The sequence below is a fragment of the Scardinius erythrophthalmus genome (genome assembly GCF_964197995.2).
Source record: "Scardinius erythrophthalmus genome assembly, chromosome: 14".
Classification (NCBI taxonomy): Eukaryota; Metazoa; Chordata; class Actinopteri; order Cypriniformes; family Leuciscidae; genus Scardinius; species Scardinius erythrophthalmus.
In genome coordinates this window covers 29,779,104-29,802,479 of record NC_138234.1, presented here as the reverse complement: position 1 = coordinate 29,802,479, position 23,376 = coordinate 29,779,104, and the positions used below count along the sequence as shown (strand labels likewise).

Here is a 23,376-nt window from a genome sequence, read left to right as displayed (position 1 = left end):
TTAAAATTATTAAGTAAATAAACTAAAATTAAGTCGTGGAATTGTCAAGTTCACATAATTTATTTTTTTTCAATTATACATGAAGTTGTATTACTATAGGCTAATAATTTTAAGGCAATTCAACTTTAAGTTAATTCAACTGATCACTTTTTACAGTGTGGATGCTATACATATCGCTAAAGTTAGTCACTGCAAAAAAAGTTGCTGCCTTAAATTTTTAAGTATAATCAACTTGGATATTTAAGTCATTTCAACTTAAATTGCAAATGCATTGGCTTAAAAAAAATGGCTTTAACTTATTTAAAAAGTTAAAATTTGTTATTTTGATGAGTTAAAGCAATGTAAAAACATATGTTGTCATAATTTATAGATCATATAGGCTCCTTTCCCTTATGGTGTAGTTAGTTATTTATGTGAAAGGGCCATTTGAAACTGCTGTGGAGAAGTGCCGTGATGAACTGATGATAAATGTTCAGGATTCGCTTCTATCACACTTTCGACTAAGGGCGGGTTTAGTCAACAGAACGTAGGCGCGCTCCCGTGTCCATATATGGTTCGTGACGTCAAACGCCGGAGGTTCCATTCATATAAAACCGATCCGACGGAATCCCCTTGGAGGAAATGTAGACTCAGGCACAGTAAGCAGGGTTTAGTAGGCAACCTACACCCCTGTAACATACACATCCCAAATAAAAGCGGTCCTCCACATTTCACTTTATCGCTTCAACATGAAGGTCTCCAGCATAGACTGCCGACGCCTGAGGAAGATCATACGGAAGGAGAGTGGAAGTTGTCTTATTGTGGACTGTAGACCGTACTTCTCCTTCTCCAGCTCGAGCATCAGAGGATCCGTCAATGTCAACTTGAATTCGGTGGTGGTCCGGAGGTCCCGCGGCGGTCCGGTACCGCTACAGTTCGTCATCCCGGACGAGGAAGCTTTGTTTCGGCTCCGGGAGGGCAGCATCTCCGCGGTCGTGGCTCTGGATGATCGCACACCTCATTTACAAAAACTGAAGAAAGAAAGTATCGCTCAGATAGTCATTAATTCGTTGTCGCACTTGGCGAGTACCGCGAGCATCTGCTTCCTTAAAGGTGAGTGAAGAATGTTCGATGGTTCGACTGTTTTGTTTAAAGTTCTCTCAAGAGGACGTGTTAAAATATTTTAAACTTCCATTTAATTGTTATGTATACATTTAGACTGACGATGTCAGGGCAAAGCAAAACCAATAATAATAATAATAAAAAAAACTCAATAAATTTGTATAATTCTTAAATATGCTCTGAATTGTACGGAAATAATTACATTTTAATACCGAAACTAATAGGCTGTGTACTTTTTGGATATATATATATATATATATATATATATATATATATATATATATATATATATATATATATATATATATATATATATAGGCTATAGCCTATACACACACACATATACGTGTAGCCCATAGATGTCTATAGGTATATATGTATATATATGTTATATATATATATATATATATATATATATATATATATATATATATATATATATATGTGTCATTTCTGATTCAAATTAAAGGTTTTAGATCAAATAAATCAATTCAGAATACTGACATTCTAAAAGTAAATAAAGAATTACATACTGTATTTATATAGTAAAATTATATACAATAAATAATGATGAAAGTGAATGTGAAATTTAAATGATACATTTTTATTATATAGGCTATATTATCATACAACAATTATAATTTTACATTAAAGTTCAACATTCACTGTTATGATGTTGAATTAATAGGTAGCTTGATATAGCAGATCAAGCTTTTGTCTGGTTTTCAAGAGATAAATTCTCATTGTGCGTCAAAGGACGGATGAGTCAGAGAGGGATGTATGAGAACCAATACATTAATATTTATAGCTATATACCATACCATATTATTACTCCGTCCAGTGATTCAATCTTACTCGGATTTTCTAATTGGCTTATTAAACAATGTGCAGAAACTAGGAGATTTTGAAGAATGAAAAGAGCTCATGAACACGCTTCCCTTTGTTAGTGGGATTTGCTTTTTGCCTCTCACACTCTGATCAGCTTGATCTGCTACACGAGGAGCTCTTGATAAGGCGAACGACTCAACAATCCTTGAACACTCATAATAACTGCGCATTTCTCATTGCAGGAGGCTACGAGAACTTCCATTCCCATTACCCCGAGCTTTGCACTGAAACCAAGTCTGTGGACCTGAGTGAAGACAAAAGCGAGAGAGGCGTCAGCAGTCACTGTGACAAATTGGCTTCTCACCACAAACCAGACTATGATCAGGTACGAGAGAAGAAAGCAAACTGTTGTTTCCTCATTTTAACCCACTTCCACCGAAACCACTTCCCCTAAACTGTGGGAATTTCTGCTACAACTCCCCCTCAAATCTGAGTTGGAATACAAAGAACAGGCCATGTTGTCAATGATAATGCTTTATATAATATATAACACATATACATGTGAGGTTATTATGACTGTTGACAACCATCCGTCTATACCCAAGAGTCAAAGTTTCAAAGACACCCAGCGGACATCTGAGGTCCTTTTATGTCTGACCTTTGCTCATGCAATTCAAACAGTGCCTGTGCACCACCTGTTGGCCTTCCCTGAGAGTCTGAGTTCTGATATCTGTGTTTTATTGTCATTGTTCAGGGCCGGCCGGTGGAGATCTTGCCTTTCCTGTACCTGGGCAGTGCATATCACGCCTGTAGACAGGACTATCTCAGTGACCTCCGCATTACAGCGCTGCTGAACGTCTCACGCAGGGACTCTCGGCCCGCCAAAGGACAGTTCGACTACAAATGGATCCCGGTGGAGGACAGTCACACGGCAGACATCAGCTCACACTTCCAGGAAGCCATAGATTTTATTGGTAAATATTGTATATGTACTATTTTATATATATATATATATATATATATATAGAGAGAGAGAGAGAGAGAGAGAGAGAGAGAGAGAGAGAGTGAGAGAGTCAACATCTTTAATGTTATGTAAACGTCACACGTAAAACCATTCCCAGAACTCAGCACTGACCTATAGATAGGACAGCTTATTTCAGGTCATTTAAAAATAAGACTTCCTCTGCCTCACTAACACATAATTTCCATAATCTGACCTGAGTCCCTTTACTTACACCTACAAATTCCATGATAAACTTGTGTTCTGGGAAATGCAATTAAGAGCAACTCATGCAGAAACAAATAAGATGAAACATGTACAGTGATAAATGGACGCGTCACTGTGAGTCACGGGTTAGACTAATCCAAGATCTTTCGTATTATAGGCGTGGCCAGTGTGTCAGTGGATGAGTCGATGATTATTTGTATAGGTGTGTGTGTGTGTATTCTATATAAATGGACTGAAATGTGTTTTGAAGGTTGCGCACTGCTTTATTATCAAGTAAATGTGTTTACACAATGATCTGACAGCATTTAAAGACTGAAATGGAAGTTGCTATAGTCTTTCCTTCCCTTTGTGACTTATTAACGAGTAGAAAACATGTTCTCGAACAAGAAAAAATGTAGGACGGGACTTGATTTTGTCTATTGGGAATTGGTTGGATGGTTCTGGTCTGCTATTGGTTGATCAAATGTGAGTGACAGGTAGCCCCGCCTTCGCGCCAGTAAACGCATCATCAGAGAAGAAAAGAGATGTCGCTGAAAGAGGGAGGAGAAGATATTTTGATTGAAGATAATGAGGGCGCATGATTTAAAAAAATAATGATGCACGGATAAAACATTTATAATATAAAAACAAGAATTGCCCGTTTTGATTTCATGGGGACTTTAAGGCGATGTATGGGTGATTCTCAACCTGTCAAAACATGTCCAGGTTCACCATGTATAATATATTAAATGATATACCTAAATTGTACTTAAAACATGCATAATTGTAATGATTGCTAGACCGTCTTTCATTTATGCTGATTTGAATTTAAAAAATCATTGTATTACAGTTTTTTTACTGTATTGTAATGATCATAAAAATCAATTGTCAGAATGCATTACAGTAATGAGGGAAATATTCGACACAATACAAAATATCTTAGTGATCTTAAAATAAGCCGAATTTTCTTGATGTAAAATATAAATATACACTATAAATATAAATTTTTTGTTCATTTTGATTTTGGGGTGAAATATACTCTACACGTTGGTTTTGTGAGACTAAAGCTCCCTGTGTGACCTGTATTCATATTGCAGTCATCCTGTCAGTCACTGTCATATAACAAAATTTATTTTACATTTACCTGAATATAGACAATAATACGTAATCATTTGGTCTCTCGCAGGAAAGCGATAGCAGTGAAATGAAAGAATAATCCATGGAAAGCGTCGGCTAATGAGTGTGTGGTAATATTTAGGCGCATTAGCGAGTGTGATAGTCATTATGACGCCCACAGCTCGGCCCCGCTCCGCTCCAGATGGGCTTCAGGCGTGATTCACACCAGCAGGTTTTGCTTTAAAGAGACCAGCAGCGAGGGATATGTGTGTGTCGTTGAGAGAAATAAGTCTGGTATCAGTATTGAATTACAAAGAAATACGCAATCTATGCTTTAATGGTGTGAGTGTGTGATATGGATTTATGAGTCAGAACCTTCAAGGTGGAAATGAAACTGATATGACATTATGATAAAAAAGGGTCAGGGAGGAAATGAGTTAGCGGAGCGATAATGGACTGTCTATATCAGAAAATAACAGTGAAAAGATAACCAGATGATTATTTTACTCCATCGTGCTAACAAATATACTCAGATATACTCAAAATAGGTGGTTTTCCCCCAAAAGTCTGAACATTTTGTCCGCTAAACCGCTACGTAAAAGTACCTTCTATATAGTATGAATGTAATCTGGACGTACTACATTCGTTTTGTTGTCATTATCATGTCCCTTAACTGCCATTCTTAAATCCTCTCCCGAGGCCTCATGGGATAGTAAAGTGTCCATCGAATGCACACTTCAGAATCTCGCAGGAAATAGTAGGTCATCCGGGTATTTTTTTGCCTACTCTTTTATGAGTACTGAGATACTTTGGTCACATATTGTTTCGCCTACTATATAGTAGGGAAGTATGCAATTCCAGATGCAGCCAATGAGTTGTTTGTTAGCATAGCAACACTGGCTCAACCAATGGCATATGTTTGGGGCGTGGCTTAGTTGCTTGAGTGGCAGATGAGGGGCTTGATTTGGGAAACTTGTTTGAAAACAGTAACTGCTATTCTGCAATTAGCTATTCTGACTTTAAAAAATAAAGTCTGACTTGAAGCTTGACTTAAAAAAACATGCTGTTATTTCAAGAGCTTTCATAATGAATTCATGTTCTTTTCTCTCCACAGAACGTGTGAAAGAAAAGGGAGGTAAAGTGCTGGTCCACTGCGAGGCTGGAATCTCTCGTTCTCCCACCATCTGCATGGCGTACATCATGAAAACCCAACGGTTGCAGCTGGAGCAGGCTTTTGAGGTCATCCGAAAGCGGCGTGCCATAATCTCGCCCAATTTTAGCTTCATGGGTCAACTACTGCAGTTCGAGTCGGAGGTGGTTTCTTCCACGCCTCCATCCATCACTCCTGCCGCTCAGGAGACGCCCACCTTCTTTAGTGGTGACTTCACACTCGAAACTGAGAGCTTCAAGTCCTCGGTTTTCACCTTCCCTACCTCCTTCCTGACACCAATGCCCATCCAACCATCGGTTCACCAGTTCAAACTTAGTCCAATAACTGCGCTGCCTTAAAATGGCTGCCGACTCACTGCAGTCTCAGTGTACTTGAAAAATAAAAGGATGAACAGAACAAAGCAATGGACTATCACAGGGAATAAAAATGTTTTCATATTTAAAAAAAAAAAATCATGGAAGACAGTGGTAGCTTTTTGATTTTTTTGCCTTAGAGAAAACCACTGCGCAATGATTACACTGCAATACCTGCCTTAGCTTGATGATGTTCTGTCTATCAACAGCGCCAGTGGGCAAATTAAATTATTGTTTTTTTTAAACAGTTTCTTTTTTATGAATTGTGGATCTGTTAATAAACGTTTTTACAGTGTACATTTTGTTCATGGTGTTGGCTTATTACCAGCAGGTATGATTTACACTCCTCTACACACATGTTTTAAACACATTCTGCAGATATTCCCCCAAAACCAATGCCAGGTGAAAAAGACGTACTATTAAATGTATTAAAAATGTACTTGGGTATGTTTTTAGTACAATACAAGTATACTACAATACATTTTTAATAAATGTAACAGTACGTCTTTTTCACCTGGGGAAAGTTAACAGTAATTCACAGAAACATGCTTTTGTCATGAAAGGAACAATATACCACCCTATGCAATTGTTATCATACTGACAGATAGGGCTAAAATACCCTCATGAAAAAATATGAGCTTTAAAGGGTTAGTTCACCCAAAAATGAAAATTATCCCATAATTTACTCACCCTCAAGCCATCCTAGGTGTACTATATGACTTTATTATTTCAGCCAAACACACATCGAAATTATATTAAATAATATCCTGGCTCTTCCAAGCTTTGTAATGGCATTGAATAGTTCCAGAGTTTTTGAAGCTCAAAAAAGTGCATCCATCCATCATAAAATTAATACATATGACTCCAGGCAGTTAATAAAGGCCATCTGAAGCGAAGCGATCGGTTTTTGTAAGAAAAATATCCATATTTATAGCTTTATAAACTATAATCACTGGCTTCCGGTAACGGCCGTAGTCTGAGTTCCGGACGAAGAGTGACCTCTGACCCGATGCATGACATATATGTAGGAGTAGTGTAAGCTTTGGTGAGAGTAGAGAGAGTGAACTATCCCTTTAAGGAGCCATAGTAAAAAAAAAAGACACAACAGTGACCTCTGCTGTGATAAATACAGCATCAGTATAGATACTGTATATATATAGCCTACTAAAATATACCTTTTAGGGGAACAAAAGCCCCTTTCACACCACACAAAAAAAAAATAAGGCAAATTTAGGCCTATTTCAGTCCACATTTAAGATGCACGTCGAAAGCAGTTTTGGCGCCTTAAAACATTTTCCTCAACAAAAATCATTTGCAATAAAGGCTCTTGTGATGCAATATCAAAATATAGAGCAAATTACTCACCCACTATTCGGAAAAAAAGAAGAAGAAAAGAGACTTTTGGCTTCATGAAAGTTCTGCACGCAGGAACACAAACCAAATCTGACTGAATCCAGATCCAGATCAGACGAGAGATGCAGTTTGTATTCTGTTCTTCTGTGTAGACTGACTGGATATTAATGTAAATATAATGTAAATAATGTGGATAATAATATAATAATAATAATGTGGATCAGATCATTATAAATTAATGATCACCATTTCATTATCATACTATTTTAAGAGAAATACTCAGTGTAGTAACCCAGAATTAATTGTGTGCTGCAGTTCAGTTATGCAGGAAACTTTTGTGTGAAAGAAAGATTTTGAATTATTTCATACTCATGTGACAGCTACTTAGCTAAGTCATAAATATATAACAGCTTCTAAGTCGGAATTATGACATTAAAAGTGTCATAATATGAGATAAAAGTAAAAATTATGACGTCATAATTATGACTAAATAATAATTGAGATTAAAAAGTAGAAAGGTTGAATTCTTTACCATAATTATGACTGTTCATGCCTAATGTAGACTTATTATGTCATACTTATGACTTTGAATGTCATAATTTTGACTTTTTAGTCATTACTGTAACTGTACGATCAACTAGTTTATATTATGGATCATAATCAATAGTTGTTTTCTTATGTGGTGGAAATGGGCTTCCATACTTTTCTGTGAAATATAGAAAATGAAAATTAAGAAAAATGGAATAAAAATTAAAAAGGGAATATAAATAAATGAAACAATACAATAATATCAAGAGTTTATTCTACATCAGCTGTCTTGGCGCCCAATCTCTTCCACGACGGACTAATCTAACTTTACAAAATAGGGGTAACGTTATGGACGACCTAAATATGATACTAAAGTAAAGCAATGAGTTAATTAAACATTCAAATAGTACAGATATAATTAATTTGTCTTGAAAATTTGAGGCTCGTTTGGTCCATTTACTTCTCCTTTAAACGTTTATTTTAAATTATACTTATATATCCCCCTAAAAAGTCAAATAGAATCGTCCGTTTGTCCCGCCTCTGTCGCCATTTTGATTGTTATGTCTGCTTCGTGAGGGGAGGGAAAATAAAATTTGATCGTACAGAAGAGTAAATATCGGACAAATTTATTCAGTGTGCAGACATATTTATCTTCACTCAAGCCCTTCTTCTCTCTGAGGAGGAGGGTGTTTAATTCAGCTTTGTTCGGCTGGTTCCTGAGGAGAGTTTTGTGCATAAACCGCCATGTACATTAAACAGGTGAGTGAGATGCTGCTCACGCGTTGCGTGTAAAATGATTATATCCAGGTTGAAAAATGCTATTAAACTACCTATTTACATTTTTAAATATCAAATGTGCACAAACATAAGTTTTTGTTAATTTTGAGCTCGATAGGTTGTAAGTTTTAGCGAGTGTATGGCCTTCAATGAAGTTAGCATTAGCTTTAGCATTAGCTGTCAAACCCCCCCAAACATTGCAATAAAGTATTTAATATTTTTAAACCTCTCATATTGAAATTAACATTAATTTGCAGCTGCTCATCATATGTGAGGATACTGCTAGTAGAAAATTAAGCTATTTCTCATGTAAATACTTGAACTCCGTTATGTATTATGTAATTCATAATACATAAAGTGTTGTATACACAAACATCTCTGTAAGTTTTTGTTTAGATTACACTCTTTATTTGAGAGCAGGTTTTACTTTCAGTATATTTGGAGGAAAAACATTCTAGCAGGTTGTTTTGCTATAACACTATCTTGACGTTATATTTAATATTATTGTCTTTCAGGTTATTATTCAGGGGTTTCGCAGCTACAGAGATCAGACTGTGGTTGACCCCTTCAGCTCCAAACACAATGTCATAGGTATGATTTTCATCAGATTTGTACATTTTGAATCACATTGTTTGCTTTTTACATTAATAAACTTTAAAAAAATTGTTTTAGCAGTGGAAAAAAATCACAAATCAACAACATCTTTTTTTTACAGTCGGAAGAAATGGATCAGGAAAGAGTAACTTCTTTTATGGTGAGTAATTATTTTTTATAAGGGTGCTCCGATCAGGATTTTTGGGGGTGATAACCGATCACTGGGAGCCGTATTGGCCGATTTGATCACCGAAATAGATCACCAAAATAAATGATAGCTACTATTCTTAACAACAATGTGTTTTAAGTATAAAAAAATTAAGAGTTAAGGAATTATCATGAACTGACAGCTCTTTATTTATTGGCAAGCAACATTCCCTCTCTTAGAGGAGATTAGTAAAAGCTGAGAGATTAACAAATATAGCATTCCTATGAAGTAAATAATATTTAAACAACAGTCTTAATCAACAATAATTAAAACCACTGTGTAGTTTTAGCTACATAAATTAAATTAAATTAGATTAATTCTACTAAATCTGCTTAAATGAGTGATTTTTCTTGTTGTTTGATTAACATTAAATGACTCAGAGAGCAGCAGGAATATTAGGCTGCTGTCACTTTATGACTGAACGCACAGATCCAATATACTGTTACACGTGCAACTTATTTCCCAACTGTTTATGTTCACTGACTGATGCTGTTTAAGCGAATACTCACTTAGCTGGGCATTTTGACAAATTTCTGTGTGTATTTGACTCTGTAGGCGCGAACCCGAATCTCAAAGTTCACTTTGCTTGTTTGTGTTACACTCCGTCTCAGAGCGCGCACACAGAAAGCCCCTTGGAGAACAGTATCTGATCCGCGGCTTAATGTAATTTTAATAACTTTTTATTATCAAGGATATTGTCCTGCAGTCTAGCAACAGTAGACTGTATTTTATGACAATCACTGATGTTAAGATTGGGCTTTTAAGGAGGAATGAAAGCGCACCGCTGTGAAGGAAAGAAATGTACTAAAATATCACAGCTCTAGTTTCTTGTTGTCGTTGCAATATCTCCGCTCTCCGCAGAGACGTTACAAATTTATTGTCCTTTTCAGACACCTGTAGAACTGCCAGACCGATGAATGTAGTGAAGCAAGTTTAGCTGCGCATAGAAAAATTGTCTTGTGTGTTTTGCATCATCTGAATCCGACCACCGATCAAACTATCTATCTATATACTATTATTACTATAACTATTATCGGCGACTGATCAAACGGAGCACCCTTAGTAATTTAATACATCAAAACACTGACAGTGCTGGTGAATAGTTTGTTTTGAGCACTTTTAATTTTTTTCCTCATCAGCCATACAGTTTGTGCTCAGTGATGAGTTCAGTCATCTTCGACCAGAGCAACGTCTGGCTCTGCTTCACGTGAGTAACATTATATTTTGTTTCAATAATTTAAAAACACCTTTGTTTGATAATTGATCAGTTATTTTATGTAAAAACATTTTAAATACATGAAGTAATTTTCACTAATCATGCTAAACCGTGTACTTTCATGTATTTTTTTAGGAAGGCACTGGTCCTCGAGTCATTTCAGCCTTTGTGGAAATTATATTCGACAACTCTGACAACAGGCTGCCGGTAAGAAATGTATCTTAAAGGCCCTGATATACTCAACGGTGAAGCTCTTTCTTGTTCTTTGTTTAGGGGTAAAAATAAGTTTTAAATACTTTTGCATAGATATACTGTTAGGCAACATCCCAACGCCGTCCACGCTGCGGAGAGCGGTGTTTAGTTCAATATGTAAATATGTGATGTGCGAGAAAACCGCGGTTAAGAAAGCATCTGATCATAGCGACGTGGATATGTTTGCATGAGCTCTGCAATTCGACACACCTGTGAAGTATATCGGGGCCTTAAATGATGGGAAGTGCACTGAAGTAAAGGCAGGTGAATAACATGACCTCATTGCTCTCAGATTGATAAAGAGGAAGTGTCTCTGCGCCGTGTCATCGGAGCAAAGAAAGACCAGTACTTCTTGGACAAAAAGATGGTCACGTAAGTTTATTTCTCGTAACACATCAGAGAAGCAGCGGACTGCTAATGATTAGAGCTGTAACTGAATGCATCGTGTTCTGTGCGTTTCAGTAAGAACGACGTGATGAACTTGTTGGAGAGTGCTGGTTTCTCCCGCAGTAACCCTTATTATATCGTCAAGCAGGGAAAGGTATGCTAGTGTCTCTTGACATGACATGATTTTTACAGCTATTCATGATTTTTTTAAGCGCATTATCGCTTAAGATGCTGCTGCAACTGTGTTTTCCAGCCCTCTTGGATTGTAGCAAATCACAGCATCTCTCTCATTAACATTAATGGTGATTTACAAACAGGAATGTGGCTCTTGGGATTAAAGTGGTGCTAATGCTGTTGCTACTCGTTCTAAATGAATTTGCTCACTTTGTTTTTCCCTTTTGATTGTCTCCAACATGATAATAGATCAATCAGATGGCGACAGCGCCGGACTCTCAGCGTCTGAAGCTGCTCAGAGAGGTGGCGGGCACCAGAGTCTATGATGAGCGCAAGGAGGAGAGTATCTCGCTCATGAAGGAAACAGGTAGATCCTTCTCTGAGATTGTTCTGTTTAAATGTATGATTAGAGTGAAAATGCCATTTTTCATTTCCGATCTGTATTTCTCTGCTTATTTTAATAATAGGCAAAATATTTGCAGTTGACCTTTTTCTTACGTAATTGTAGAGCCGCACGAATAATAGTTAAAAGACGCAATCTCGATTCAAACACCTATACGATCTTATTCCTAAATAAAAATGATTCAGATGTGTCTATTAAACCTTTGACAAGTATGATCAGCGAACTTTCAAAGTCTTTGTTGGCACTGCCGCTGAGCCAGAGAGAGCAGTTGTCATGTAAGCTTATGAAACAGCTTCACAAACAGTCTTTACGTTATCATTGTTTCTTTTCAAAAATTCTAATTATCACTGAAGTACTGGAATAAAAGTTTTAGGGCTGTAATCAACCAAAGAAAATCTTGGTCGACTGAAGTCCTGAAATTTTCGACTAAAAATCGACTAAAAATGACGTTAGGAAAAAAAACGTTAAATTAATTAGCTGCACACTGTGCGCAGTAGGCTACTTGGGAGCCTTGTTGTCCGCCTAAATGAATTATAAATAAACATAAAAAATTAGTAGGTTATTTGCAGTATATTAAATCGTTTTTGACCTTATTATTTTGCACTGAAATGAGTCTGACACACGAGTCTGTCGGCTCTGACAGCGTTGCATCACGTGTAGGGCTGTCAATCTTCCTCTATAATACTATTCGAATTCCATTCCTTATTTTATTTAATATTCGAATAATATTCGAATATTAAATGCTCAAATTCATCCTATTATTAATATTTACGACATTACACAGTCTTATGGATCGCCAATGCGTGATGTTGATCGGTCTCATATCTTCACAGATAAACCGTCAGTTTGTCTGTTGGCGGACAGCTGGTAACTTAGCAGTTGAGCCCCGTGATGAGGAGAGAGAGAGAGGCAGAACATAAGTAATTCTTGCCAGTTTTAGCGGCGGTTCCTCGGACAGATCGCCTAGCTTGTCAGGTTGTAAGTTGTCATAAAAAAAAAACGTATATTTTCCTCTCCGTTTTGGCCTTCCATCCACAATGAGACGGCGTTTTTATTAATGAAAACGCACTCCAAAGTGGATATATTTGAAGACGCCGTTTTCACGTTGTAGTGTGGACTGAGAATCAAATTGTTGATCTCCGTTACCGTGGAGACATTCCTCTCCGCGACTTTTGAAAGTTGTGATGATACAGCGTGGATAACGTGCACAATTGTGTTACGATTCAAAAACTTTATTGTTTATCAGACGAAACAAAAGCATTTAATTTTCACATGTGTGTGCCAAGGCGGCGACAAAGGCAAGATTGCATTTTTTTTTTAAATATACATAAAAAAAGCAATATTCGAATAGGAACTTCAGCATTCGAATAGTATTGATTTTTTTAATATTCGAATTATATTCGAATTTCGGAATTCGTTCCAACAGCCCTAATCACGTGCATCTGCGCAATATCAGAGCCTATGATTTTAATCTATGATTGAAATTGTTTTTGTCATATGTATTATAATAACTGACAGACAGTAACGTTATCATTTCAGCCGCTCTGTGCAGCTCAGCTTCGCGGCTGAGACACGAATAGACTATTAACTTTTTAAAAAATGCTGCCACACTGCCGATGTCTTTGTTGACATGGTAGAAGAGGACTGACTATGAATTAAACGCTCTCACAATTAAATAATATTCAGCAAACCTTCTAGTAGCCTACTTTCTTCAATCTGTCTCTCTTTTCCGGCCGTGGGTTGGGCTAATCCAAAAGAAGTGAAAACAAGGGGGGTGTTCTGAAGACAGACTGTTACCTAGGAAACAGGGGTGCTCTGAAAACACCCCCATTAGCAATTAGTGCTTTCCACCTGATGAAATGAACGCGTCAATGCGGCAAAATTGATGAAATGAACGCGGCAAAACTGATGAAATGAACGCGGCAAAACTGATGAAATGAACGCGGCAAAACTGATGAAATGAACGTGGCAAAAAATCGACCAATCAGAATTTAGGTCGAGCCAGAACGTATCGACCAAATAATCGACTAATCGACTAGGAGATTACAGCCCTAAAAAGTTTATAGTTCTTAAATACTGATGTCTACAGTAGTGATCAAAATGGAGCAGATCACCTTTTGAAAGTATCTTGATGCTACAAATAAAGATTGTATCGATTACATTTTAAGTCACTTGTTGCCACCTACTGGTGTAACAGTGCATTTGTCATTGAATCATTCATTCAAGAGATTAGTTCAAAAACGCTGATCAATCAAGTGTTTGTGAGTGAGTCATTGAATCATTCTTTCATCTATTCAGAATCATGGGAGAATCGTGATCTCTATTTTAAACAAATAAAATCATGATTCTATATTTATTCAGAATCGTGCAGCTCTACTAGATGGTGTGCACGCTTTAATGGCTCAGTGTGGTTTTGTCAAAATAAATGTTGGATTAAAAGATGATTTAACGGTCGAACATTAAGAAATTAAGACAGCCAGAAATATTAGCATTGTATTTTTACAGTTTTAAATTAAATTTTTAATGTTAAATAAAACTATATTGTTTTTCTTAAAGGTGCCGTAGAATGGATTATTTTATTATTTTATAATGTTTCCTGGGGTGCCCTTATAATGTTAGTATGTTTATTAGATCAAAATTTGTTATAATTTAGAAATAAAAGGCATATTTCCTAGCCTGATTTCATACCCTGATCTGGACACTCTGTTTGAAGGGGCGTGTCTACTGTGAGACTTCAGTGTAAACGCCCACTGCTGTGATTGGCTGACATGCTTGCATATGAAATATCTGGCATTACATGTAGAGCTATCTGGAAAACATTTACTATTACAGCGATTATACGTTTTTACTATTACAGCTATCGGGATTAACGAATCATGCTAAGTTTTTTAAGTATTTAGATCTATTCCAGCATTGAGCAGATGACAGCCTGTCGATCGCGTGAATGAAGATCTTATCACTGCAACGCGATTTACTGATGCATAAACAGTGTTGAACGACTTTGAGAGAAAGATTATCTGTCTGGACTTGAACAATTACACATCAGAAATTCACATAAACCCACTGGTTCTCCAGAGGCTCAGATGAAGGAGCTAAAACATATTTTTGTGTTCATTTGTAGGCTAGTTACATCCGAACACTGAACAACTGCCATGCTTCGTTCGCTCGTCTGCAAGCCACGATGTCTCTCGAGGAAAAAACAATATCGCGCTGGATCTAGATAACACAGTGTAAATTATCGTTAATAAAATCACTACTTACCGCTTGCGGGAATATAACGTTAGTTGAAATTGCCCCCTTCGTCCGTTTGAGACGCCGAGAGAAGCCTGGCTGCTTGATATTGTTCCAGGTTAGAAAAACAGTCCGCGGTGAAATGGGCAGAGCGACTAACAACTTCGAATTAAACTGTAGCGGTATCCGATAATAGATAGATTATAGATAGATTATAGATAGATCTGCCATTTTCTCTATGATCCTCGCTTGTTTCTTCACCTGCAGAACTTCCGATGATTCGGCTGCACAGTTTCGCCTGGCACTGAGCATGGGCTGGCTTATGCAAATTTTTAGAGGCGTACATATTAATGATCCCAACTGTTGCGTCACAGTTGGTGTTATGTGGAGATTCGCCTGTTTTTCAGGGGTGTTTTTCAAAAACGAGATTTAAATAAGAAAGAGAAAACTATGGTGTTTGAGACTCACTGTATGTCATGTCCATGTACTGAACTCTTGTTATTTAACTATGCCAAGATAAATTCAATTTCACATTCTAGGGCACCTTTAAATATTTTTTACAGTGAACTATTACAATAGTAATGTATTCTTGTTTTAATTTAGTAATTTTATTTTTTTGCTTGCTAATAATAATAATAATAATAATAATACTTTTATAGCCATTTTGATATATAATCACACAATTCTAGCCAAATTGTGCGGACCCTACAAATAAGGACAACAAACCTGGAATTTATTTTAAACCGCAATTGCAATATTTATCAGAAAAATGGCAATTTGCTTTTTCCCCTAAATCGTGCATCCAATGCAATATAAAAATGTGTTGTCCATTTATTATCTTTGTATTATTAAGTGGAGCCAAATCTTTTAAATGAATCACTAAAGCAGTGCAGAAAACACTGCAGTAGATTAGGGCTGGGCGATATATCTAGGCCTGTCACGATAACAAATTTTGCTGGACGATAAATTGTCCAAGAAATTATCGCGATAAACGATAATATTGTCGTTCTGAGACCATTTTCATTTCATATAATTATAATGGCATAATAATGCAGGTACACCTTTTCAACGATCTATAAACTTTTATTTCTAAAGAATATTAAACATTGAAAACGGATAACATTTTAAATATCCAAAAAAATGAACAAAACAACCAAAAACAATGAAAGCAATGGACTCATAGTGTCTGTTAACAAAATAAATGTCTGTTAATAAATAAAATGAAACAAAATTGCACTTCAAAAAATATTAAACATTAGGCTTTAGACATTATTAAATAGTGATACATTCCATAACAGGCAAAACTGACAGTTAGGACCTTTGTAAACAAATAAAAAAAAGCCTCAACAAGCCATATCGCACAATTTTGCACTGTTACTCCTGTTACTTTGTCCTCCTGTTACTTTGTCAAGTGATTGTGTACTGTCGGGAAGACGGAGACGCACTTTATTGCGTGCATGCTACGCACTGAAAATACTTGGTTAGGATTAGGGGTGAGGAGTGCGTGCGTATTACACGCCATAAAGAGCGTATCATATGCACGCAAAAAACTATTTTTGGCGTATAAATGGCACGAGAAATAACATTCGTGGTATAGATACGCATTTTCATGTGATCGGGCTCGCTGTCGCAACTCACAACTAGCGTCTTCTCTCTCTCCCGGCAGTAGCCGCAAACACTCCCGCCGGCGCTTTCCCACACAAAGACCATGTGACTGACAAGCGCCGCGGCGCCGCCTTCTCACACGAAGACCATGCAACTGACAACAAGAGGGTTCACTCCTCCTATACGCTAAAGAACCGAGCGAGAGTGGTCATCCAGTCTCTTTGGTAGAGAGAGAGAGACGAGGAAAACAAACAAGCATGCAAATGGAATTATCGCGGCCGGAAAAATTATCGAGCTAATTTTTTTTTATCGTGCGATTAATCGACTTATCGACTATCGCGACAGGCCTAGATATATCAATATAAAAAATATATCGCTATATTTTTAAATGTGATATGGAATTAGACCATATCGCATATATCGATATAGTTCAAATTTGCGCTGTGATCCTTGCTCCAAGCAAGCTGCTGACCCGGAGCTCTCTGCACTGCTCCCCGCGCCACCGCCCCTCCTTTTCCACTCTGCGTGCGTGTTTAGAGCATGTTATGTTATGAGAGGCGAATCATGACTACTTCAGAAAACCCAGCACAATAGGAACTACCAGGCAGTGACATAAGTGTACGCTGAAATAGTCTTTCACCTCAGAAAAACGGACTTTCTTGTCCTGTCATCCGTTATACTGTACTCGTAGCACACACTAGTGTTGTCACGATACCAAAATTATTGTTTCGATACCGATACCAAGTCAAGTATTGCGATTTCGATACTTTTTCGATACTTTTCCTGAAAATGGAGAAACACTCTCAAATATCATTGCTGTGCTTTATTTAAAAAACGGGACAACATTCTAATCATATAACACACTAATAAATGAACATATGAACAGCACATATATTAAACATTTGAACAAAATATGAAATATCAAAATAAAAAATAAATGAGCAATGACATTCAAGGTAAAAAATATATAAATTTAGCAGCATTATCTCATTTATCATAAGAAACATAAGAGCTTTATCTTGATTCTGAACTTTGAATAAAAATATGAACAGCGATTATATTAAACAATGTTTAATATTGGTAACATATGATAAGCCTAATTGGTGATATATTTGACATGTGGGGAGAGAGTTGTGGAAGGCCTATACTTCATGTTAAGCATAGGCTAAATATATAGCAGCAAAGACAACGTCGGCAGTGTTGACGGCAAAATAGGCTACAGAATAATTCGTTCTGTATTGAGAGGTGCAATATTTGAAAATCATATTGTATTTTATATTGTATTTGTCAACTTTCAAACATCAAAATGTCATTGATTAATATGTATTCGTGTCAAAATTACATAGAAACATCTTTTCCTATTCAATTTTGCCTGGAAACGCTTCTAACACGCTTGCGTGTCGCGTGAAAAATAAGCGTTGGTTCTATTTCTGGCATGCACGCGCTTTCCGCGCGTCTTGAGCTGCGCCCAGACGCGTGTGTCACGCAGGCAGTTAACATGGGAGCCGAAATAAAAACGGACACGAAGCCAGTGTGTCGGCCTTACAAATCTGGAACGTGGTCATTCTTAGAACTATCGATACTAATAAATTAAGGAATCGTGACGTTTGAAGTATCGGTGCACCGTGCATAGCAAGGTAGGCAACGTACTTCCATATGTCACTCCTCACGTCATCTTTTTCTATGAGTCGTGGACCACTTGTGCTCGCACATGCAACCATCTCGCTGTAGTGTTTTGACACATGGCACTGACAGCGGCAGGTTCTTTGCTGCGTGCGTCAGGAAAAAAACACAGACGTCCATAGGGAGGCGTTTTTTTTTTAAGGATCGATACTGATAAATTTAGGTATCGTGACGTTTTTAATTTCCGAGTATCGCGATACTTTTGAAGTATCGGTACATCGTGCAACACTAGCACACACTCATCAATTGCACGCGCAAATGCGGCGGCGCGGGAGCGCACTGTGTATCGCCTCACTGTATATAAAGTGCAAAAGAAACTACGAGCATGCAATGCCGTTACGTTGTAAATTACACTAAATAAATGATTTATAATTTATATAAATATTGTTTATATATTCAATGTAAATTTTGATAATCATAATTAATAAATCGCAATTACAATTACAAGGGAATAATCTGCAATTATGATTTTTGTCATAATCGTGCAGCCCTAAGGTGAAGAAACCTGTTTATTATTTATTCATTTGATTTTGCAACTGTTCACTGAAATAGCCGGTTTCAATAAAACTACTTGTAACGTCATATTTGGCTTTGACTTTGACTGAACATTTGCTCTCACTTTGCGGAAATAATATCGGGATATATATCGTATATCAATATTCAGGCTAAATATATCTGGATATGACTTTTGGTCCATATCGCCCAGCCCTACAGTAGACGCTTTACTGTGTTTTTTTATAGTCAAAGATTTGTGACATGCAGTTCTTTCGTGTGTGTGTGTGTGTGTGTGTGTGTGTGTGTGCGCAGAGGGAAAGCGAGAGAAGATTAATGAGCTGCTGAAGTACATCGAGGAGCGTCTGCACACTCTGGAGGATGAGAAAGAAGAACTGGCTCAGTACCAGAAATGGGACAAAATGAGGAGAGCTCTGGAGTACACCATCTACAACCAGGAGCTCAACGAGACCCGGGCCAAGATGGATGAGGTACACACACTAGGGCTGTCACTTTTGAGAAAAATCTCATTCAAACGGATATCAAATATCAAGCAATGTATTCAAATATATTCAAATATCTATGAGTAAAATGAAGTTAATGAACAACCTCGATCCATCAGGAAACGCCACATGGTTGCTGAATTTCACTGCGCTTCATGAAGAGTTTTTCTTTTGCGTGAAAAATCCGTTCGCCAGAGATGTGTTAAAAGATAGCGGAGTGCATTCATGATTAGGCTACCGGTATAATAATCCTCCTGGCGCCAGGTCTGAGGGAGTAATTTACTCTTACCTTTGTTCTTTGATTAACATTAATGACCAGCCGCTGCGGACAGAGACGCGATCTGACACGCGTCCCATTTTCTCACAAATCTCTACGTTCATTTAAGACTTTATTTAAATAATTTAAGACTGCTCTTATGAGGACACTCGACAAAACGGACATTCGGCATAATTTGTGTGTTATCAGGGTTTCCGCGGGGCATTAAAAAGCATTAAAAGTCATTAAATGGATTTTGTGATAATTAAGGCCTTAAATGGCATTAAAAAGCATTAAATTGTAATCCTACAGGCATTAAATTTTTTTATGGTTTTGAAGAAAATGTTATATTATCAATTTATTTGAATAGTCTTCATGATTAATAATTTTTATTTGCTGTCGTCGCAAAATATGTACGTTAGTGTGATTAAAAACACGCGGAAACAGTTTGGTGATTGCCTCCGGCCGGAGCAAAGTTGCGGAGGTGGCGCGAGTAATTTTGGACAGCAGGAACAACAGGAATAAAACTAGACCAGAAAACTGTGAAAGTGCATGGAAGACAAACAATTTAGAACATGGTTGGTGGTCAAAATAAAGAAGGATTTTGCAGCGTTTGTAAAAAGGTATTTAAATTGGGTAGCTACAATGGGAATCAATGGCGTAAAATCTCATATGCAGTCTGACCGCCACACATCGACGGTAAAATGCAGACAGCAGTTAACTATGTGTAGTAACGTTCCCTCATCAGCACGACATCCGCTGTTGAAGCTCTCTTTGCTTTTTTAACGCGTTAACGCATGAGATTATTTTTGTCCAGTTTAACGCGTTAAAATAGCCTATTTAACGCAAACGCAGCATTCGTTAATTTTTGTCATCCCTTGGGTAGCGTTACATTATATGATCCCGCTCTTATTCATGTAAATGCTTTTAAACGCGCTGCCTGCGAATGTCCTGTCTATGTAACACACACACACACACACACAGAGAAAGACGCGCGCCAGATCGTGCGCACAGACTGCGCACCAGAAAACGGTCCTCTTTCGCGCAACGAACAATAACACACAATTTTGCCAACATGTCTGTTTTGTGAGTATCCTCATAAAATAAGAGCAGTCCTAAATTAGTGAAATAAAGTCTTTAATGAACGCAAAGAGTTGTGAGAGAATGAGGCGCGTGTTAGATCCGTGTTTCTGTCAGCAGTTGCTCTTAAAGGGACAGCAGCCAATAAAGCTTTCTGTCAGTAAAGTTAATCACAGAACAAAGGCACCAGAGAAAATTACTCACTGCTATTGACTAAAGAACTCTTGTAGCTTTAATAAGCATTAGTCTATATTTAATCTATAATTTATGCTGTGCAGACTGTTTGATAACGTACGTTAGACAGGAAGGCCAAAGGTAAATATGACATTTATTATAGGTTTATGTGAGGATTGTTTGTTAAGTGCACTTAAATTAAAAGTTGTCATATATTTTTTGAAGCCTAATGTTAAAAACTTGATAGCTTTCAATTACACTGTAATGTAATTAATGTTTAAAATTAGGGGGGAGAAATCATTTTTATCCAGATATCAATAGCTGTATTAGTATCAGTGAGACTGGCCTTTATGTTGTCTCTACATTCATTTGTAGATTAACTGTGAAATGATTACATTATAAAATACACAAACCTAAACAAATGTAAGTGTTTTAATTGCGGAAAAAACGTGTGATTAATCAAGTTAATATGTGACCCTGGACCACAAAACCAGTCTTATGTGTATTTTTTCTAAAATTGAGATTTATACATCATCTGAAAGCTGAATACACAATCTCTCCATTGATGTATGGTTTATTAGGATAGGACAATATTTGTCCGAGAAACAACTATTTGAAAATCTGGAATCTGAGGGTGCAAAAAAATCGGAATATTGAGAAAATCGCCTTTAAAGTTGTCCATTTCTATTGGCGATAGTGCTGCATCCATTCACAAAAATAAATGTTTTATATATTTAAGGTGGGAAATTTACAAAATATCTTCATGGAACATGATCTTTACTTAATATCCTAATGATTTTTGACATAAAAGAAAAATCTATAATTTTGACCCATACAATGTTTTGTTGGCTATTGCCACAAATATACCCGTGCAACATAAGACTGGTTTTGTGATCCAGGGTCACATATATATATATATATATATATATATATATATATACATACATACATACATACATACATACATACATACATACATACATACGATACATACATACATACATATATACATACATTCATACATAATATCTGTGGTTAGTCATGGGTCGTGTATGGCATTAAAAATAAAAAACTGGCATTAAAAAGGCATTAAATTTAAATTGAAGATCCCTGCAGAAACCCTGATTATGATTTGTTCAAGCTCGAAAGAGAACTCGATACTGACGCGTCTTTTCTGTGTGTGTGTCGTGTGCGTGTGTGTGTAATAGGCAGGAATTACAGCGCGGTCTCTTTAGTCTTGCTGTTATCTTCCATTTTCAAAACAAGCTGGCTATTATTCGCTTGATTTGGTCCTATGCTACAATACGTTTAGAGCGGCCGCTACTGGATGAGATGGCAAACAATAAAATAAAAAACAAACGGTCTAATCATTGACTGTAAAAAATGCGCAAAACATGGCACCTTAAAAACCCGATAGTTTATTTATAGTTCAATTTAGGATATTTCACATCATGTTCGAATGCATATTCGAATATCGAATAAAAAGTGACAGCCCTAACACACACCAAACCTTACTTGTCATCACCTTCTCGAGTTTAATTCGGTTGTGACGGTATATAAATTAGTATCCAACACACTGTATTACTTTGTTGCTGATGTGTGATTAACATAATAATTTATTGAAGGTGTGATTCCCTCCTCTAGTTGTCCAGTAAGAGAGAGACCTGCGGAGACAAATCTAGACAGCTGCGAGATGCACAACAAGATGCTCGAGACAAAGTGGAGGTAAACTGAGCTGCTCTGTGCATTAATCACTGATGATTATTCATGTTTCTTGTTCTGCAAAACCGTCCTCAACAGCCTAACATCATCATGAAATGTTTTGCATGAAAATTTGCCACAATTTTTTTAGAAAATTAAAAAAATCTTGTAGATTACAATTTTTTACCTGCCTCTGCAGTCACACATCAAAAGGAACTATTATACAAAAAGAAACTCCTTTTTCCTTTGGATTAACATGCACTGATGAATCGAGCACAAAAAAACAGGAACAATGATTGTAAACGGGGTCAATTTTGATTTCACGATAACTTTTCTTCCAGTGTGTTGGCCCCACTAATTTAAAATAAAGTAATGAAATGTGAAGATTCCCTAAAACGTGCTTTTGAAAACGGCTTTCACGCATCATACAGCAGCTTACGTTGGGTCATCTTATCTAGCCTCTCTTTCTGTGTCTCTGTAGGAGACGGAGCGTGTGGTGAGGGAGCTGAAGGCTCGAATCTCCGCCATGAAGGAGGAGAAAGAACAGCTGAGCGCCGAGCGACAGGAGCAGATCAAGCAGAGGACCAAACTGGAACTCAAAGCCAAAGATCTGCAGGACGAGCTGGCAGGAAACAGCGAACAGAGGGTGCGACTAGCAGACGCACACACGCTAACACATGCACACGCTACAGGCACACATATGCACTCAACACACACATTTAGAAGAAGTGCAGTCTTAGAAAAGTGAAAGTTACTGTCTAGAAAAAAATTGCTTTGATTTTGTCTTTGAGTTGTGTACGCTACTGTTCATAAGCTTGGAGATTTAGTTTTTGCTAAAGTCTCTTATGCTCATCAAGGCTCATCAAAAATACAGTAAAACCAGAAATATTGTGAAATATTATTACAATTTAAAAAAAAAACTGTTTTCTATTATAATATTTTAAAATGTTATTTATTCAGCGTCATTACTCCAGTCTTCAGTG

General features: G+C 37.0%; 2 protein-coding genes across 2 annotated transcripts in view; both read left to right on the top strand.

Annotated features, from left to right (window-relative positions):
* The first annotated feature begins 614 nt into the window (after nt 1–614).
* On the top strand, nt 615–6,079 carry dusp5 (dual specificity phosphatase 5). The gene is made up of 4 exons (XM_081385057.1): nt 615–1,092; nt 2,172–2,314; nt 2,684–2,903; nt 5,367–6,079. Exons 1-4 carry the CDS (start codon nt 729–731, stop codon nt 5,759–5,761), a joined length of 1,122 nt encoding a protein of 373 aa, XP_081241183.1. The 5' UTR covers nt 615–728; the 3' UTR covers nt 5,762–6,079.
* A 2,120-nt stretch (nt 6,080–8,199) lies between these two features.
* The window catches only part of smc3 (structural maintenance of chromosomes 3), a 28,439-nt gene continuing 13,262 nt past the window's right edge, over nt 8,200–23,376 (top strand). Inside the window, exons 1-11 of the mRNA XM_081385316.1 lie at nt 8,200–8,416; nt 8,950–9,025; nt 9,150–9,188; nt 10,376–10,443; nt 10,588–10,659; nt 10,997–11,076; nt 11,167–11,245; nt 11,515–11,632; nt 18,995–19,170; nt 22,337–22,417; nt 22,875–23,039. Coding sequence (XP_081241442.1) covers nt 8,402–8,416; nt 8,950–9,025; nt 9,150–9,188; nt 10,376–10,443; nt 10,588–10,659; nt 10,997–11,076; nt 11,167–11,245; nt 11,515–11,632; nt 18,995–19,170; nt 22,337–22,417; nt 22,875–23,039 — 969 coding nt within the window. The 5' untranslated portion in view covers nt 8,200–8,401. The remainder of the gene's footprint in view (nt 8,417–8,949; nt 9,026–9,149; nt 9,189–10,375; nt 10,444–10,587; nt 10,660–10,996; nt 11,077–11,166; nt 11,246–11,514; nt 11,633–18,994; nt 19,171–22,336; nt 22,418–22,874; nt 23,040–23,376) is intronic.

What these genes read in the sequence shown, in the direction of transcription:
- dusp5 (XM_081385057.1), top strand. Translation starts at nt 729, where the DNA reads ATGAAGGTCTCCAGCATAGACTGCCGACGCCTGAGGAAGATCATACGG. An exon ending in GAGCATCTGCTTCCTTAAAG is followed by an intron (nt 1,093 to 2,171) that starts GTGAGTGAAGAA and finishes TTCTCATTGCAG; the next exon opens with GAGGCTACGAGAACTTCCAT. An exon ending in GGAAGCCATAGATTTTATTG is followed by an intron (nt 2,904 to 5,366) that starts GTAAATATTGTA and finishes TTCTCTCCACAG; the next exon opens with AACGTGTGAAAGAAAAGGGA.